This window comes from Cetorhinus maximus, chromosome 10, assembly GCF_964194155.1.
Source record: "Cetorhinus maximus chromosome 10, sCetMax3.hap1.1, whole genome shotgun sequence".
In the NCBI taxonomy this organism is placed as follows: domain Eukaryota; kingdom Metazoa; phylum Chordata; class Chondrichthyes; order Lamniformes; family Cetorhinidae; genus Cetorhinus; species Cetorhinus maximus.
The window spans coordinates 131,084,803-131,102,525 of record NC_135888.1 but is presented as its reverse complement, the minus strand read 5'-3'; the positions used below and the strand labels follow the sequence as shown (position 1 = coordinate 131,102,525).

Sequence of the window (17,723 nt, the reverse complement as noted above, 5' to 3'; positions counted from 1 at the left end):
TTCATGACTCCTCCGATATTGAAGCAGTCCATGTTCAAATGCAGCAAGACCTGGACAATATCCAGACTTGGGCTGAAAAGTGGCAAGTTACATTCAGGCCGAACAAGCGCCAGGCAATGGCCATCTCCAACAAGAGAGAATCTAACCATTGCCCTTGACATTCAATGGCATTACCATCACTGAATCCCCTATCAACACCCTGGGGGGTTACACTGACCAGAAACTGAACTGGACTAGCCATATAAATACTGTGGCTACAAGAGCAGGCCAGAGGCTAGAAATCCTGCGATGAGTAACTCACCTCCTGACGCCCCAAAGCCTGTCCACCATCTATAAGGCATGTGATGAAATACTCTCCACTTGCCAGGAGTACAGCTCCAACAACACTCAAGAAGCTTAATACCATCCAGGACAAAACAGCCCACTTGATTAGCACCCCATTCACAAATACTCACTCGCTCCACCACTGACGCACAGTGGCAACTGTGTCTACCATCTCCAAGATGCACTACAGGAACTCAGCAAGGCTCCTTAGACAGTACCTTCCAAATCCACAACCTCTACCATCTAGAAGGACAAGGGCAGCAGACAAATGGGAACACCACCTCCTGGGATCCCTCTCCAAATCACTCACCATCCTGACTTGAAAATATATTGCTGTTCGTTTACTGCTGCTGGGTCAGGTCAAAATCCTGGAACTCCCTGCCTAACAACACATGAACTGCGGTGGTTCAAAAAGGCAGCTCAACACCATCTCTCAAGGGCAATTAGGGATGGGCAATAAATGCTGGTGCAGCCAGCGATGCCCACATCCCATGACTGAATACAAAAAAAGTTAAAATGGTGAACTACCATAACAATGGCAAGATACTGATTTACAGGGAAACACAAATGCTGTTAAAAATTATGCAAGTGTTGAAACATTTTCTGCCGGTACAGCTTTTTGACAGAAGGCATGTATATTTAAGAGAAAAAGCCTTCACCACACTCAGGCAGTTGCAGTAGTACACATGTATGATCAATTTGAATATAATCTTACTCAGATTAAAATCTCATGCATAAGAAACGCCTGTAGTGTATCCAAACTTGGCAATCCCCATGCTTCACTGAATCTTTTGTTGGTCACATTAATAAGTGATTTAACTGGCATGTTAAGAACTCTGCTTTTCTATAAATGAACAGACTTTGTGATCATCAAAAGCATCTTGAGGCCCATGCACTGCTGCTTTCTTAGAATGTCTAAAATTAGTCCACATTTATGAATGGGTATAACAAAATATCCCATCAGATTTTATGTTGGCATGAAAACTGAGCTATTCAATTACTTAGCAAACTGAGCATTGAGCTATAATTTAATTAAAAAGGGTGACAAATTATTTTTGTGATAATTATGTTTCAAAAAGTATCAAAGTTTGCAATGAAAGCCAAGATCTTGAAACTGCTGGAAATATCTTAAACAAGGGGTACAGACTTAGGCTGTTCAGGAATCAAATCATGAAGTACTTTTACCACACAAAGGCAGATGGAAATCACCCCCTTCACAAGGCTATGGGAGACAAGGACCAATTGAAATCTCCAAGGCTGAGACTGACCAATTTATTAGGCAAGAATATCAAGGGATATGGCTCAAAAGGCAGGTAAATAGAGTTCAGATACAGATCAACAAGGTCTGATAGAATAGAAGAACAAGCTGGGGTTTGCTGAATGGTCCCCTCCTGTCCCAACATTCTTAAACTGCTTGTACAAGACTTCCCATCATTTGGCACAATTTCAAATCAAAAAGTAGGAATTATTCAATTTATTGGCTCACTCCAGTAGTTCAGTAAAAGAATATCAGTTCAGTAAATTAGTAGGGATCAAACAAGTGTTAAATCATTTCAACTGATCTATATTTTTTCCCCAAAGGTATATAAAATACTTTGTATTCCAATTTTCAATGAAACTAAACTTGGAGGAGTGGTAAACAGTGAGGATGATACTATTTGACTGCAGAATGGAGAGACACAAGGCAGATGGAACTCAATACAGAGAAGTGTGAGGTGATTCATTTTGGCAGAAGAGACAACACAAACTCAATAGCACAGTTCTAAAAAATGTAGAGGGACAGAGGGACCTGAGGGTGCATATGCATAGTTCTTTGAAGATAGCATATTGAGTGTGGCTGGTCAAGCTTTTGGGATCTTGGGCTTCATATTAGAGGCACTGAGTACAAAAGCAGGGAGGCTTTGCTGAACCTCTATGAAGTTCTGGTTAGGCCACAACTAGAGTATTGCATGCAGTTCTGGTCACCAAACTTTAGGAAGGATGTGAGGGTCCTTGAGAGGGTGCATAGAAGATTCACCAGAATATTTCCAGGGATTTGGGGTTTTAACTACAAAGTTGGGTTGGAGAAGCTGGGTTTGTTCTCATTGGACAAAGGAGATTGAGGGGAGGTTTCACAGGATGTAAAAGATTATGACAGATTTAGATAAGGCGGACAAAAGAAAAACTTTTCCTATTAGCTGATGGTGATTTTGGGAGAGAGATGCAGGGGAACATGAGGAAGAGCTTTTTTTAATGCAGCAAGTGGCAATGACCTGGAACTCCCTGCCCATGAGGGTCACGGAAGCAGAGATGACCAATGATTTCAAAAGGAAATTGGATGTGTATTTGAAGGAAATGAACTCTCAAAGCTACTGGGATGCAGCGGTGGAATGGGACTGACTGCATTGCTCCACTGAGAGTTGGCATAGACTCAATTGGCCAAATTGCCTCCTTCTGTGCTGTAAATGACTATGACTCTAAATGAACATCCTCCAATGAAACAAACCCCCCTCCACTTCAGAGCAACTGATCCAAAAGCAAAGCGCAGCTGGAGAGTGGAAAGATTTGTTCACTCAATACTATCATTAACCCATTCCATTTACAGTTTTGCAGCACTTGTATTTCTGACCTGATACGAAGAATAACCGTGAACTGCAATCACAAAAAAAAACACAGAAGATTCTCTCTCAACAGATATATTTTTAAATGAACCAACATTTACATATTTTGATCAACACCCTTGATCCGCACTAACTACATTTCAGAAGTAATTCATTATGTTCAAAGAGCCCTGGTTCATGCCGTGTCCATTGATAAAGCATTCTACAAATACAATGTATTTCTTCAGAATCATAGAAAATAATCTGAAAGGGATCACAAGCACAATGCTACTAGTCATCTTACTTAGCATAATGGAAAAGTCACACTTTAAGCCAATACATTTTTTGGATGATGCTCATAATTCATTTACCTCAATTTGATCACATAACTGCCAGCGACAGTGTTTCACCCTGTTAAACTATTTAAACATCCTCTTTACATACAATCCCAAGGATAGAAGGACAAGATCTATAATATCATAGCTGGAGCTAAAATACATTAACTTCTTGTATTGTTTGCTTAATTCATCTGCTCAAATCTTCCCAACTGCAATCCTCGGTAACTGTATACAGTACTTCAACTGAGTTACACAGCTCAAAATGCTCTCTCCAAACACAGTACAAGCTTGGAAGGATGAAATCTACATTTGTTAGGCGTTTTATTTTTACAGCAGAAGTGGAGTTGCCACAGTACAGAAGTTCCACATTATCCTTGTCACACTGTACTGAAATCCTAGTGGCAACACTATCATCATTTTTAAGTTATGAAACATTAACATGATTTGTACTGCATACATTCATAAATGAAAATAGATTGCTAAAACATTTGCATGTGCCCCTTTTAACCCTTCCTGGTCATCTCAACATTAGCAGTACAAGCCTACTGCGTTATACTTATTTTAAGTTCCATGTTGAATCTGCACAGCATAAACTGCTGCTGAATGTTCCCTTTTATATAGTAGTCACTTTCATTCATTACACAAAATTACCCCAGCAAAACATGCCAAATCAAAAACTAAAAATGCCTGGTAATAAGTTATCCAATCAGTAGAATATTCTATTGGTGATATCCTTTTCACTGGCCTTCCAAGCTTGTTCTATTAAGATAAACTATACTTCAACTCAAGTGTATTGGCTTTACCAGGTAATTATCCTATTTACAATGCAGTCAATTCCCAATGACCTGGATTACCTCACGACTCCAAATCATCAACTACTTAGGTGTGAACGACAGGAATATAAACAGGCATATGGGCATGTGGACATAAATACATTGAGAGAAGGCACAATTCTATTAGAATCTGATTTTATGACAAGACTTGCGTCAAGCAGGTATGTTCTAAACAAGATGCAAAACATCCTTAATTAGCATAAATGACTGTCACAGTATGATTTTAATAGAATGTTTCTAACACAGGTCTCTTGTAATCCATTGATAATTTAGCTGTTACAAATATGAAGTTTGTAAGATTCGTTATGTTTTGGGGCTGTCTCTTTAATTTAGGGTAAAATGGAGAAATGAAGGGGGTCATTCCAGAGAGAGAGAGAGAGAGAGAGAGAGAGAGAGGCCAGTCCTGCACATTAAGATAAGAAAATGCTGACCCTGTCAATCACCACTCAAAGCCCAAATGGGAGCACATGCTCAGGTTAATGAGACTGAGCTCATGAGGATTTAGATGATACTGGAAGATTCGCCTAGCTTGCCAGAAGGAAGAACCTCCAATTTGTCCCTCAGCACGAAAGCAAGCCCGCAGGAACTAAGACTCACTCTGGACTAGTTCCTGGAGAGCGAAATGTCCACTTAAGAGACCATGCAAAGTCTAACCATGGAGTGGGATTTTCAGTCATTTTAAAAGTTTAAAAGGGGGATCTTCTCTGTAGTTATAAATTGCCTACTGAATAGTTTTTAATTCGTTTATTACAGTAAATGTCTTAAAACTTGAACTCTTTGTGTGAGACTTTCAGTCAGTCAGTCACTGGAAGTTCAAATTTTTTTTTAAAGTTATTGGTCTCTATGGGGATCGTAATAGTGCATGGGGTGAAATATCAAATTGTTTGCCATCAGGAAATTACTACATGGGTCCTATTTACAAGGATATTGCACCTGCCCTTTAATTACACAAGTTAAATCAATGCAAATGCTTTGTCACACAGTAATAAAGACCCAGGTGGCCATGCATGAAAGTATAATAAAACAAGTTCATCAAGTTCTTTCTTGTGAAAATATTTGCAACAATCTACATAACATATACTATAACATATTCAATCTGCATTTTTTTCCCCAAAACTAATTTTTGAAAAGCAAAGATATTTTGTATGAATCACAGGACCATACAGTCCAGAAGAAAGCAATCTGGCCCACTGTACCTGGGCCAGCTCTTTGAAAGTGCTATTCAATTCGCCCCACTCCATAGCCCTGCAAAATTTTCCTTTTCAAATATTTATCCATCTCCCTTTTGAAAGTCACCACTTAATCTGCTTCCAACATCCCTTTCGAGCAATACCTTTCAGATCATAACTTGTTTCATAAAAAATCTCATCTCCCCTCTTGTTCTTTTACCAATTACCCTGAATCTGGTTACCAATTCTTCTGCCATTGGAAACAGTTTTTCCCTATCTACTCCCTCACAATGGTGAACACCTCTATTAAAAATTTCCAGACTGGAACAGTCCCAGTTTTTCCAGTCTTGCAACATAACTCACCTCTGATGACATTCTAGTAAATACCTTCTGCCCCCTCTACAAACCCTAGTCATCCTTCCTAATGTGTGATGTCCAGAATTAGACATTACTCAAACTAGGGCCTAACCAGTGATTTATAAAGGTTTAGCATAACTTATTTGCATTTTTTACTCTATGCCTTTATTGATAAAGCAAAGATGCTATTGCTTTTTAATAAACAATCTTATTAACTAGTCCTGGTACCAAAAGTTTATGTATGTAATCTCTCAGGTAATCCCTTCAACTAAGCCAGTCATTCTGGAAGAAAAATCTAACTGGGTCACTTTAAAGAAACATATGTAGTCTAACTAAAAACATTTTCCTAATCTGCATCTTTAGGTAGATGCAGTTATCACCCACTCACATCTAGCTTTGATTCAAGGTCACAGAGAATCTGGTATGATGTCACTCAGTCACGATACTGAGCAGCACCACTGGCTCAAGGGTGGTCTGTCGGACAAGGCCATATCAAGCAAGGCCAATCACCACAATGACGCAAATTCACTTTTCAAAATTTGGGTTTTAAGACATGAGTTAACCAGTTACTTCTTGTGGATGAGCGGGGCAATCCTACAATGATTTCTATCACTATAACAACACCTGGCAAACACTGGAGTTTCAAAGGTGAAATTTGTTATAGTACCAACTTTCAAAATCAGTTGTGGCTTTTGTGAAAACATCAGTGCAAAGCTGGTAGGCACCGAGTGCACCAAAACTTTGAAAAGCAACTACTCTTTTCGATAAGCATCTCACACTGCTTTGAGCGAACAGAAATGCAGTAAAACTCCAGCCTTATCCAACAAGCAATTTAAAAGGACGAAAACACTGCTGCTGACTCTCATTCTTGGGACAGAATAATATACTCAATGAACTAAAACAGCAAACTTAACTTTTCAGCCAAGAGGATTTTTGTTCTCTTGATTTCCACCATGATAAAACAATTAATTAACAAACTGCCAGCCATGGCTCAGCAGTTAACAGTCTTGTCTCTCTATCGGAAGGTCATAAGTTCAAGCCCCACCCCAAAGAATTGAGTACAAAATCTAGGCTGACATACTCGATGTAGCACTGAGGGAGCGCTGGGGTAATGGAGGAGCAGCGCTGAGCGCATGTCCCAGCACCTCAAGAGGAATCTAGAACTGGCGAGCACTTTTAAAAAATAAGGGGTCTCCTATTCGAGACAGAGATGAGGAGGAATTTCTTCTCTCAGAGGATTGATAGTCTGTGGAATTCTCCTCTCTAGAGAGCAGTGGAGGCACGGTAACTGAATATATTCAAGGCTGGGTTAGACAGGTTCTTGATCGGCAAAGGGAGTCAAGGGTTATGGGGACAAGCAGGAAAGTGGAGCTATGGCCGCAATCAGATCAGCCATGATCTTATCAAATGACAGAGCAAGCTAAATAGGCCAAATGACCTACTCTTGCTCTTACGACCACCAGAGGGGCAGTTCTGAGAGTGCCACAGTGCCAGAGCTGCTGCCTTTCGGGTGAGATGTTAAAATTGAGGTCATGTCTACCCCTCAGGTGGATGTGAAAGATAACATAGCACTATAAAAACAAAATGCAGGAGTTTTCCCATTGTCCTGCCCAACATTTATCCCTCAATCATCAAGAAAAACAGATTAAAGTAGTAATTTATCTCATTGCTGTTTGCAGCATACTACACAAAGGACTAGTTAGGCTACAGCTGGAAGTTTTAGGCACTTCAAATCGAAAGGAATTTGAAGCATTAGAGGACGGACAGTGTGGATGCACCAGGATGATGTCATGGGTGGGAATTATAGTTTTAAAGAGAGACTTTAGATACTTGGACTATTGCCATTGCAGCAAGAAGGAAAAACGGAAATTTAACAAGAGCTTTTCAAAATTATTGAAGATTTTTATCGAGTTAATTGGGGTAAGATTGGAGAAATCAGTGGAAGCAGGGTTATGATAGAATCAAAGCACATAATTCAATCGATCATGCCTGTGCCATTTCTTTGAAAGAACAATCCAATTAGTTCCACTCCCCTCCCCTTTGCCCACAGCTCTATCATTTTCTCTTCTTTTCACCCAACTTTTTACAATTGAATCTGCTTCTGACAGGAAGATATAATAGTGTTGTTGGAATTTATTGTAAAATAGTGGTGTGTGTGTGTGTCTTAATTGGATTAAAGGTAGCTGGTCTGAAGGCTTTGATGTAAACATGGGGCAAGTTTAGAATGTAAAGTGTAAAAGGACATTGCATTTTAAAATAAGCCAGACTAGATTGTTCTCAAAGGAGGGGTGAAATGTGTCACCTAGCCAGGTGAAGTTTAGAAACAGTGTGTTTATTTTTCCCAAAGATTACTAGTAAAACTTAATACTATGAGAAATTTTTATTATTAGAAAGGTAAAGTCCAAAGACATAGTGAAACAATGGGAATTTGCATTCAATGGGGAAAATATGTATAAAGGAGTGAAGGCTGTGTGTAAGGGTAGGCATTTTAAGATCTAACAACTGTGAAGTACCTTCGGCATCTATGCCTCAGGTTGCAATCTTCAAGAACTGAAGTTAAGGAAACTGACTTTGAATCCGACTGGTTCAGGGCATTGTGCGTCACCTTGTTTGGGTCTTTTAAAATCTGTGCGTCTTACTGTTGCCTTAACAAAAGTGTAACTAGGAGTCAGACTAAGTAGGGGATTTAGAAGTTATTACAGTAGTAATTTGTAGACATATGTGTTTGCTGAAAATAATTTCTCTTATTAATGTTTAATTTAGTTTTGTAAAAATCTATAAGACTTGGTGGTCTTATTACTACTGAATTTAAGCCATGCATCTCAAAATTTATACAAATTGCAAAACAAGTTATGGCAGTTGTTTCAAGTTTCCCTTTGGGATTTGAACAACTCAGCATTTACCATCAGCTGTGCCATAACACTACCCTTTCAGGTAGTGTATATCCCAGATTGTAATACTCTGAATAAAATTCTCATCTCTCCCTCTGGTTCTTCTACTAATTACCTTAAACATCTAACATCTAGTAACTAACTGACTCTTCTGTCAGTAGAAACAATTCCTCCCTAACTATGCCACCAAAATCCCTCAAATCCTATCACGATACACTACACTTATCCTTCCAGCAGAAGAGGCTAAGGGAATATTTAATGAGTGGTGATGCAAAGTGACAAAGTACTTTCAGCACAGAAAACAGCCACGTGGCCCAGTAACTCCTTGACAGTGTCTCTGTTCCACACGAGCCTCCGTCAAACATGGTCAAATCATTAAATAAGGACAAAGTGGTTCCTGTATGACAAAGGATTGTGGTATAGAATCAAATCACAGCAGGGGAGGGGAAATTAGGTGTTTGTTGTAAAAACACAGCAAGTTATGATCTGGGGTGCAGTCCCTGAAAGGGTGGTAGCAAATCAATAGTACCTGTAACTTTCAAAAGGGAATTGGATTCCCCCTTAAGGGGAAGCATCTGCAGGGCTCTGGGAAAAGAGTGGGAGTGGGGAAACAGGGCCAGGCTGGAGAGCTCAAAGAGCTGGCACAAGCATGATGGGCTGAATGGCCTCCCTTTCTGTGCTGGGGGATTCTGACAGGATTTGGCTCACATTGCCCCTCAGAAAAGTTCATACAATAATTTACACAGTTTCAACAAGTCTATTAAGTTTGAAGTTTATAAGTTTAAACAGCAAGTTATAAAGTCTATGAAATTTGAATAAGTTAAACGATTTACATGAGTTAGGAACATTAAGTTTGAGATTTATAAAAGGTTTACTAGACTAATAGCAGGAATGGGCTGGTTGTCTTATGAGGAAAGGCTGGACATCTCAGGCTTGTATCCACTGGAATTTTGAAGAGTAAGAGGCAATTTGGTTGAAACCTAAGATCCTGAGGGGTCTTGACAGGGTGGATGTGGAGAGGATGTTTCCTTCTGTGCGAGAATCTAGAACTAGGGATCACTGTTTGAAAATAAGAGGTTGCTCAGTTAAGACCGAGATGAGGAGAAATTTTTTCTCTCAGAGGGTTGAGAGTCTTTGGAACTTTCTTCCTCAAAGCACAGTGCAAGCAGAGTCCTTGAATTTTTTAAAGGCAGAGCTGGATAGATTCTTGATTAACAAGGGGGTGAAAGGTTATCGGGGGTAGGTAGGAATGTGGGGCTGAGTGACAATCAGATCTTATTGAATGGTGGAGCAGGCTCGAGGGGCCAAGTGGCCTACTCCTGCTCCTAATTTGTCTGTTTGTATTTGAAAAGTCTATTAAGTTTGAACAATACGCATTTAACCAAGTTGTTCAAACTTAAAGACACGAACTTTAACTAACAAGTTATTTTATTCGTTCATGGGATGTGGGCATCACTGGCTAGTGATAGCATTTATTGCCTATCCCGAACTGCCCTTATTCAGCGGGCGTTTTAAGAGTCAACCACATTGCCATTGGGCTGGAGTCACATGTAGGCCAGATCAGGGAAGGACAGCAGATTTCCAGATTCGTGAACCAGATGGGGTTTTTTTTAAACGACAATCGACGATGGTTTCGTGGTCATCGTCAAAATTTTTAATTCCAGATTTTTATTGGATTCAAATTTCACCACCCCACCCCCACCGTGATGAGATTCGAACCCGGGCACCCAGGGCATTACTCTGGGTCTCTGGAATACTAATAGTCCAGTGACAATAAAACACCGCCTCCCCCCTTTATTAAAGGTTTCAATAGTAAGTTAAGGATGTTAATAAGTCTGACCAGATCAAGTTTGAATAACAAGTTATACAAGTCTTAAGTTGGATGAGCAAAGTTACAAAGGCACAAAGGATGACCAACGAGTTACAAAAGGCTGGTTTACATAACTAGTTTTCCGGACGTTAGATCTGAGCAAATCACAAAGATATTAAGTTTGATCAAGTTACAAAGTTAATTAAGTTTGACTAACGAAGTTATAAACACATTAGGATTGAAGTAAGTTCTAAAGACTTGATCTTTTGGGTGACAAAGACATTAGGGATCGATAGGCAGTTCTCAGCACGTTAAGTTTGAACAAGTTATATAAAGACGTTAAGTTTGACGGGGGCAAGTTATCGAGAGTGAGCGGAGTGCCGGGGTGTATCCTTACCGCCTGCAGCGTGCTTGTCCTGCTCTGATCCCCGCTCCCAGCTCTTGGAGGAGAGTCGGCGCTGCTGGCTGCGGCCCCGGGGTTGTTGTTGTTGTTGTTCCTGAAGCCGGCCTGCGAGTCCTGCTGTGCGGCTGGAGGGAGGGCAGGAGGCTGGGGCTGGGGCTGGGGCTGAGGCTGGGGAGGCCGCTGCTTGCCGGCCCGCTTGCTCTTGGCCTGCAGGCAGCGCTGGTGCAGGGCCAGGCTGTGCTGGCGCTCCATCTCCAGGCGCTCGGCCGAGGCCCGCTGGTAGCGCGCCTCGCAGGCCGTGTGGTGCCGGCGGCACAGCTCGATACGCTTGCGGAGCCGCTCCACCACGGCGCTGTGCCGCGGCAGCACGAACTCGGCCATGGCGAAAGCGGCCGGGGTCGTGGGGGTTGGTTGGTTAGTGGGGTGGGGGGTTGGTTGGGGGGGCTTTTAATTTCGGCTTTTACCCCTCTCTCCCCCTCAGGCAGCCGGAGGGAGGAGGAGGGGAAGGCGGGTCGCTCATCAACCGGCCGCCGTCAAATGTATAAAAGAAAACCACCAAGTCAGCGGGAAAACTCTTCACTCGGACTTTTCTCCATTTTTCTATTTTGTTTTACCTCACACCATCATCGACGGACGGACAACCGACCGCGACGGTGATCGACAGCCCCGCTCGGCCAATCACGGTCGGGATTAAGGCGGCGCCGCTCCTGATTGACGGCCACTCGGCCCAATCGTCGGGCATTCCCGACGGTGATTGACCGCATGATGCCTGTTCAATCGGATTAGAGAGACGGCAGGTTCCGACCAATCAGAGACAGCGAGGGGGCGGGCTCCTGTTCCTTCTTCTGACGTAATTCGATTGACGGTATATTTGACCACTCAGATAGAACCGGAGCGGTATGGACCAATCAACTTGGGCTGGATGGGCGGCTACGTGATCGTCACCCATTCTTAGCTACGGCCGGCATTGATTGACGGACAATCGGACCAATCAGATGAAAGATTCCTTAAATTCAAATCGATCAGTGTCCAATCATATCGGCTAGGCGCGTGCTTTGTACGTCAATTCCGACTGTAAGTTACAGATTGCACGACGTGGTTCATCTTTTATCATTTATCCTCTCTACTTGATTTAATAATATTAAATATCCGTCATAAAATTAATTAGAAACATAAAACTTTCCGTTTCCAACTGGCTATTAAACCATTTTTTGGTGGCAGTAGCGGTGGCGTCATTTGACAGACATCGATGCTTACCCAATCAGCATTGGAATTCGCCTTAGAAATATCCAATCATATGCAGTGGGCGGGAACGTGGGTTAAATTACTGTTTATAATAACTGGAGCAAACGCAGTCTTAATTTTTAAACAATGCTTGTAATCAAGTTTTAACCTGCCTCCGCCTAAATAAAATGCTGACGACTTCATTTTCGACAAATAAACTAGGCGGTCACTCTGACGTCGTTGAGTGACAGCTCCCCTGACCACACCCTGTGGCTGTTGCCCCAGCCTCCGTTGCATCCTGGGAAGTGTAGTTTATTTCCCCACCACCCACCCCCACAGCACATGTGCAGTTAAAAGCAAAAAACTGCAGATGCTGGAAATCCAAAACAAAAACAAAAATACCTGGAAAAACTCAGCAGGTCTGGCAGCATCTGCGGAGAGGAACACAGTTAACGTTTCAAGTCCAAATGACCCTTCAACAGAACTAAGTAAAAATAGGGGAGGTGAAATATAAGCTGGTTTGGGGGGGGCGGGGGGACAAGTAGAGCCAGTGATAGGTTGAGATAACCAAGAAGGACAAAGAGGTGTTGAAGGTGGTGATTTTATCTAAGGAATGTGCTAATTAAGGGTAGAAAGCAGGACAAGCAAGGTACAGATAGCCCTAGTGGGGGTGGGGTGGGGTGAAGGAATCGAAAAAGGCTAAAAGGTAGAGATAAAACAATGGCTGGAAATACATTTAAAAATAATGGAAGTAGGTGGGAAAAGAAAAATCGATATAAATTATTGGAAAAAAGCCGGGGAGAATCGGAAAGGGGGTGGGGATGGAGGAGAGAGTTCATGATCTAAAATTGTTGAACTCAATATTCAGTGTGGAGGAACAACACCTCATCTTCCGACTAGGCACTTTACAGCCTTACGGACTGAATATTGAGTTCAACAAGTTTAGATCATGAACTCTCTCCTCCATCCCCACCCCCTTTCCAATCCCCCCCTTTTTTCCAATAATTTATATAGATTTTTCTTTTCCCACCTGTTTCCATTATTTTTAAATGTATTTCCATCCATTGTTTTATCTCTACCTTTTAGTCTTTTTCAATTCCTTCACCCCACCCCCACTAGGGCTATCTGTACCTTGCTTGTCCTGCTTTCTACCCTTAATTAGCACATTCCTTAGATAAAATCACCACCTTCAACACCTCTTTGTCCTGTTGTCTATGACATCTTTTGGTTATCTCCACCTATCACTGGCTCTACTTGTCCCACCTCCCCCCCCCTTAAACCAGCTTATATTTCACCTCTCTTCTATTTTTACTTAGTTCTGTTGAAGGGTCATTCAGTCTCGAAACGTTAACTGTGTTCCTCTCCGCAGATGCTGCCAGACTTGCTGAGTTTTTCCAGGTATTTTTGCTGGAAAAACTCAGCAGGTCTGACAGCATCTGTGGAGAGGAAGACAGAGTTAACGTTTCAAGTCCGTATGATTCTTCATCAGAACCAAAGAGAAATAGAAATGTGGTGCTGTTTAAGTGGGTTGGGACAGGTGGAGCTGGATAGAGGGCCAGTGGTAGGTGGAGGCAAAGGAGAGATTGCCAAAGATGTCATAGACAAAAGGTCGAAGGGGTGTTGATGGTGGCGATACTGGCTAAAGAATGTGCTAATGGTGACATTAAGGGTAGAAAGCAGGATGAGGAAGTGACAGATGGCCCTGGGGGGTGGGGGGTTGTAAGAGAGTTGGGGGAAGGGATCGAAATAGGCTGAAAGGTGGAGGTGAAACAATGGATGGAAATACATTTTTAAAATAGAAATAGGTGGGAAAAGAATATATTTTTAAAAATCATTAGAAAAAAGGGGATCAAAAAGGTGGTGAGGATGGAGGAGAGTTCATGATCTGAAGTTGTTGAACTCAACGTTAAGTCCAGCAGGCTGTAAAGTGCCTAGTCGGAAGATGAGGTGCTGTTCCTCCAATTTGCATCGAGCTTCACTGGAACATTGCAGCAGGCCAAGGACGGACATGTGGGAATGAGAGCAGGGTGGAGTGTTGAAATGGCAAGCGACAGGGAGGTCTGGGTTATGCTTGCGGACAGACTGGAGATGTTCCGCAAAGCAGTCACCCAGTCTGCGTTTGGTCTCTCCAATGTAGAGGAGACCGCATTGGGAGCAGCGAATGCAGTAGACTAAATTGAGGGAAGTACAAGTGAAGTGCTGCTTCACTTAAAAGCATGTAGTTACGTGGGAAGACTGAAGAAACTCATGTCGTTCTCCTTATAACTTCAAATTTCCAGACGGCACAAAACGTACAAATATTGTGAATTGTAAAGGAGGATGGTGGTAGACTTCAAGACACGTGTTAAATGAAATTTAATATAGAGGTGTGAAATATATATTTTGGGAGGAACAAGAATGGGATAACTATAGGGAGGGAGGCAATATAAAGTATTCTAAAGGAAGCGTGGGAGCGGACCTGGAGGTTTACAGATGCATATTCATTGAAGGTAACAGGACAAGCTCAGAAAACAGTTAATAAGGCCTACAAAATCTTGGCCTCCATAAAGGCATAGTGTACAAAAGCAAGGAAGTTTATAACCTTTATAGAAATAGTAGTTTAACCTCGACTGGAATATTGGTGTCCAATTCTGGGCACCACATTTTAGGAAAGATGTGAAAGCCGTAGAGATACAAAAAAAAACAACTTACAAGAATGTTCGCAGGGCTGGGAGATTCCAGTTTTGTAGATGGAAAACAGCCCCACCTTCTGTAATCTTAGAGGTTCAGTGAAAATTTAATAGGTGTTCAAAATCATGAAGGAATTTGATAAAGGAAGAAAGGACAAACTGTTTCCAGTTACAAAGCTCCCAGGCAAAAGCCCCTCTCCCATAAAATGTTAAAAGATCCCAAGGCACTCTTAAGAGGAGTTTTCCCCACACTCAAATCAACACCAAAAAAAAATGTAAATTATTTTTTGTTTCATTGGTTTTTTTTTTTGCAGGATCTTGCCATGTGCAAATTGCCTGCTGCAGTTCTTGAATTACAAAAAAAGTGGCGACACTTAAAAAGTTCTTCACTGGTTGTGTATCTTCATTGCACTTTGGGATGTTTTGTGGTCAAAGACATGGCATAAATACTTTTGTTCTCTTTAAATGCTTTATCATGACATCTGTCACCGAACTCATCCAAGGCTCTCGTTAGTTGACCAGTCTTTCCTAGTCCGTTTTCATTGCTCGGAGGGTAAATACATTGATTATTTGCCCTTGAACCATTTACCTCAACAAATCCAGTGTTCTGCTCTTTCTTCTCTCCTTCTACAACCCATTGCCTGAAGAAATGTCTGCAATGCGCTCTCAGCCTCAGTGTAACCAAAATATAACTAGCAAGTGGTCATGTTTCTCCTTCCCACTCCCAACTCCCCTCATGCCCATTTAACAAAGTTGTCCTGCCTAGATTTGCCTTCCAATGCCCAGACCAACATAATATGCTCAACCCAACTGAGGGCTCTTTTCTAACTACTATGGTGTTGCCTCCACCTCAAGAACTTCACCACCTTCATGGAAATCTCCACCCACTTATATGCCCTCCATTTGTGCTTCAACCTCTGATTTTAGCATCCATCATGAATTCCTCCTCACCCAGCACAGGACAGGACATCCTTTACTCGCAGTGATGGTGACCATGAAACGATCATCGATTGTTGTAAAAACCCATCTGATTCGCTAATGCCCTTTAGGAAAGGAAATCTGCCATCCTTACCCGGTCTGGCCTATGTTTGACTCCAGATCCAGAGCAATGTGGTTAACTCTTAACTGACCCTCCAAAATGGCTGAGCAAGTCAGGTCAAGGGCATTAGGGATGGGCAACATGCCAGCGATGCCCACATCCCAAGAATGAATGAAGAGAAAAAAATGCATGTTCTTTCTGAAGCAAAGGAAGGGGTCAAGATGAACAGAGTGAGAAAACAAATTGAGAAAATGCTGATTAGTTGGCTGACTAATGCCATTTGGGAAAAGAGGACCTGCTTAGGCTCCCCTACATGTGACTCCAATCATTCGTTGTGCAGATTACTAGCAAGTGATCTTGTTGTAAATTATGAGCTCTCAATGAGGGATAGGTAATAAATGGTACCTGTATCCCAAGAACCAAAATGATGAAGTAGGGTAGTCAGTACAATGAAAAGGCCAGACTTCAGTTTTAATTAATTTTTTTTTAGTTGCAGGAAACCATTTTATCACATGATCTTGCGTTTACATTCCTGGAAGAGAAGTACTCAAACATAGTTTGTATCCCAGGTTGTCAATTTTGTCTAACACTCCAAATTCTATACAATCAGCTTTTTAAAACTTAAAAAAAAAAATCCTTTGAAAGGGTCCATTATGTGCTACCTATGAATCATCAAAAGGGTTAGAGTGTCTACATTACTCAAGGTAATTCATCTAGCAGAATGGAGACCCTTTGAACTAGGTGGCAAAAGCATATTTGTGTTTTTCTTACAAAACCGTGAACATTAGACCTCAACAGTTATAAACTTAATATTGTAAAGAAAACATTTAATTACAGGATGAGTTAAAAATCAGTGAGCATATTTTGTCAACTCAATTTTAATTTGCTCGGGTTAATTTTCCCATTTGAATGTTCAGGCTTGCCTTTGAATAGCGATGAACTGGAGCAAGCGTTAACCAGCGTTGTACAATCTATCACTTAAAAAAAAACTTACTGATGAATAGTTTACCAGCACAGTATCAAAGAATTTTTCTTACAACACACTGGTACCAGAAAAGCATAGTCACAGTCAACACAATGAAAAGAGATGGAAATTACCTTGTGCTGTTACAGTAACACCCTGGTTTCAACAATATTCTTTTGAAATTATGACTGACAAGCTTTGATTGGAAAATACGAGTGCCAGTTGACACACTGCCATAACCTGGGTAGCTGTAAAGATGTCCTGGCAACATTACAGACTTTCATTCCTGCCACTACTGTTGACTGCTGTTGTGTCCATGAATAGTAGACCAGCAGTCTTCTCATTCAGAAATCAAGCTGCTTATAACAGCCTCAGGTTAGAGAGAGAGAGGGGAGAGGAAAAAATAAAGTGGTCACCTTGCTCATCAGATTCTGTAAAAGCCTGCCAAGGTCCAGATTCAACCAGAGGATGGGATCATGGCCTGGTGTCCTCGTTAGCCATAGACTATATTCTGGGCTATACTACAAGATATCCTAGCAGGCTCCAATTGCCTATTATTGCAAGCACACTGCAATTAGAAAAAGGCCATGTTTGCCATCTCTTCCCTCCTCTCTTTATCTCAAAAGAAAACAAGGCAGTAATGCAATCATTTTGGTGGTACGGTATTCCCATCACAACCAGATTTTCCCATTAAAAAACACACAAGAGCTCTTGTACAGTAACCCCAATTATTAAACTTCACCCATGAAACCATTACAGTTCAACAGGGCTTTTTTAGTTAAAAAAAAAGTTCCAATATTTAAGAATTTCACCCAAGAGGGGATGGGGGCAGGGGCATGTGCAATGCAGTAATCTGGCTAGATATCTTCATACAACTTCTTCAACCAATGGGTTCAACAGTAGCAGCAGCAACAAGAAAATATTAGAGAACTCAGTGCATTAGAACATGGCTAGCAGAAAATGTTAAGGAGCACAAAGACTACACCTCAGAATGGTTTCGACAAGACAGTGGAGGTTGGGGGGCGGGGAGGTGGGGGTGCGTTATAATATAAATTTGTGAATGCACATCTATCAATAAGTACTTCCTCCACCCAAAACTGCCACTGAATCTATTACCACACTT

The 17,723-nt window shown here is 41.5% G+C and overlaps 1 protein-coding gene across 1 annotated transcript in view; it reads right to left on the bottom strand.

Annotated features, from left to right (window-relative positions):
- LOC144686025 (mastermind-like protein 1) overlaps positions 1-11,105 on the bottom strand; it is a 70,181-nt gene extending 59,076 nt beyond the window's left edge. Inside the window, exon 1 of the mRNA XM_078551159.1 lies at positions 10,699-11,105. Within this exon, the coding sequence (XP_078407285.1) occupies positions 10,699-11,085 (387 nt within the window). The 5' untranslated portion in view covers positions 11,086-11,105. The remainder of the gene's footprint in view (positions 1-10,698) is intronic.
- Between the last annotated feature and the right edge of the window lie 6,618 nt (positions 11,106-17,723).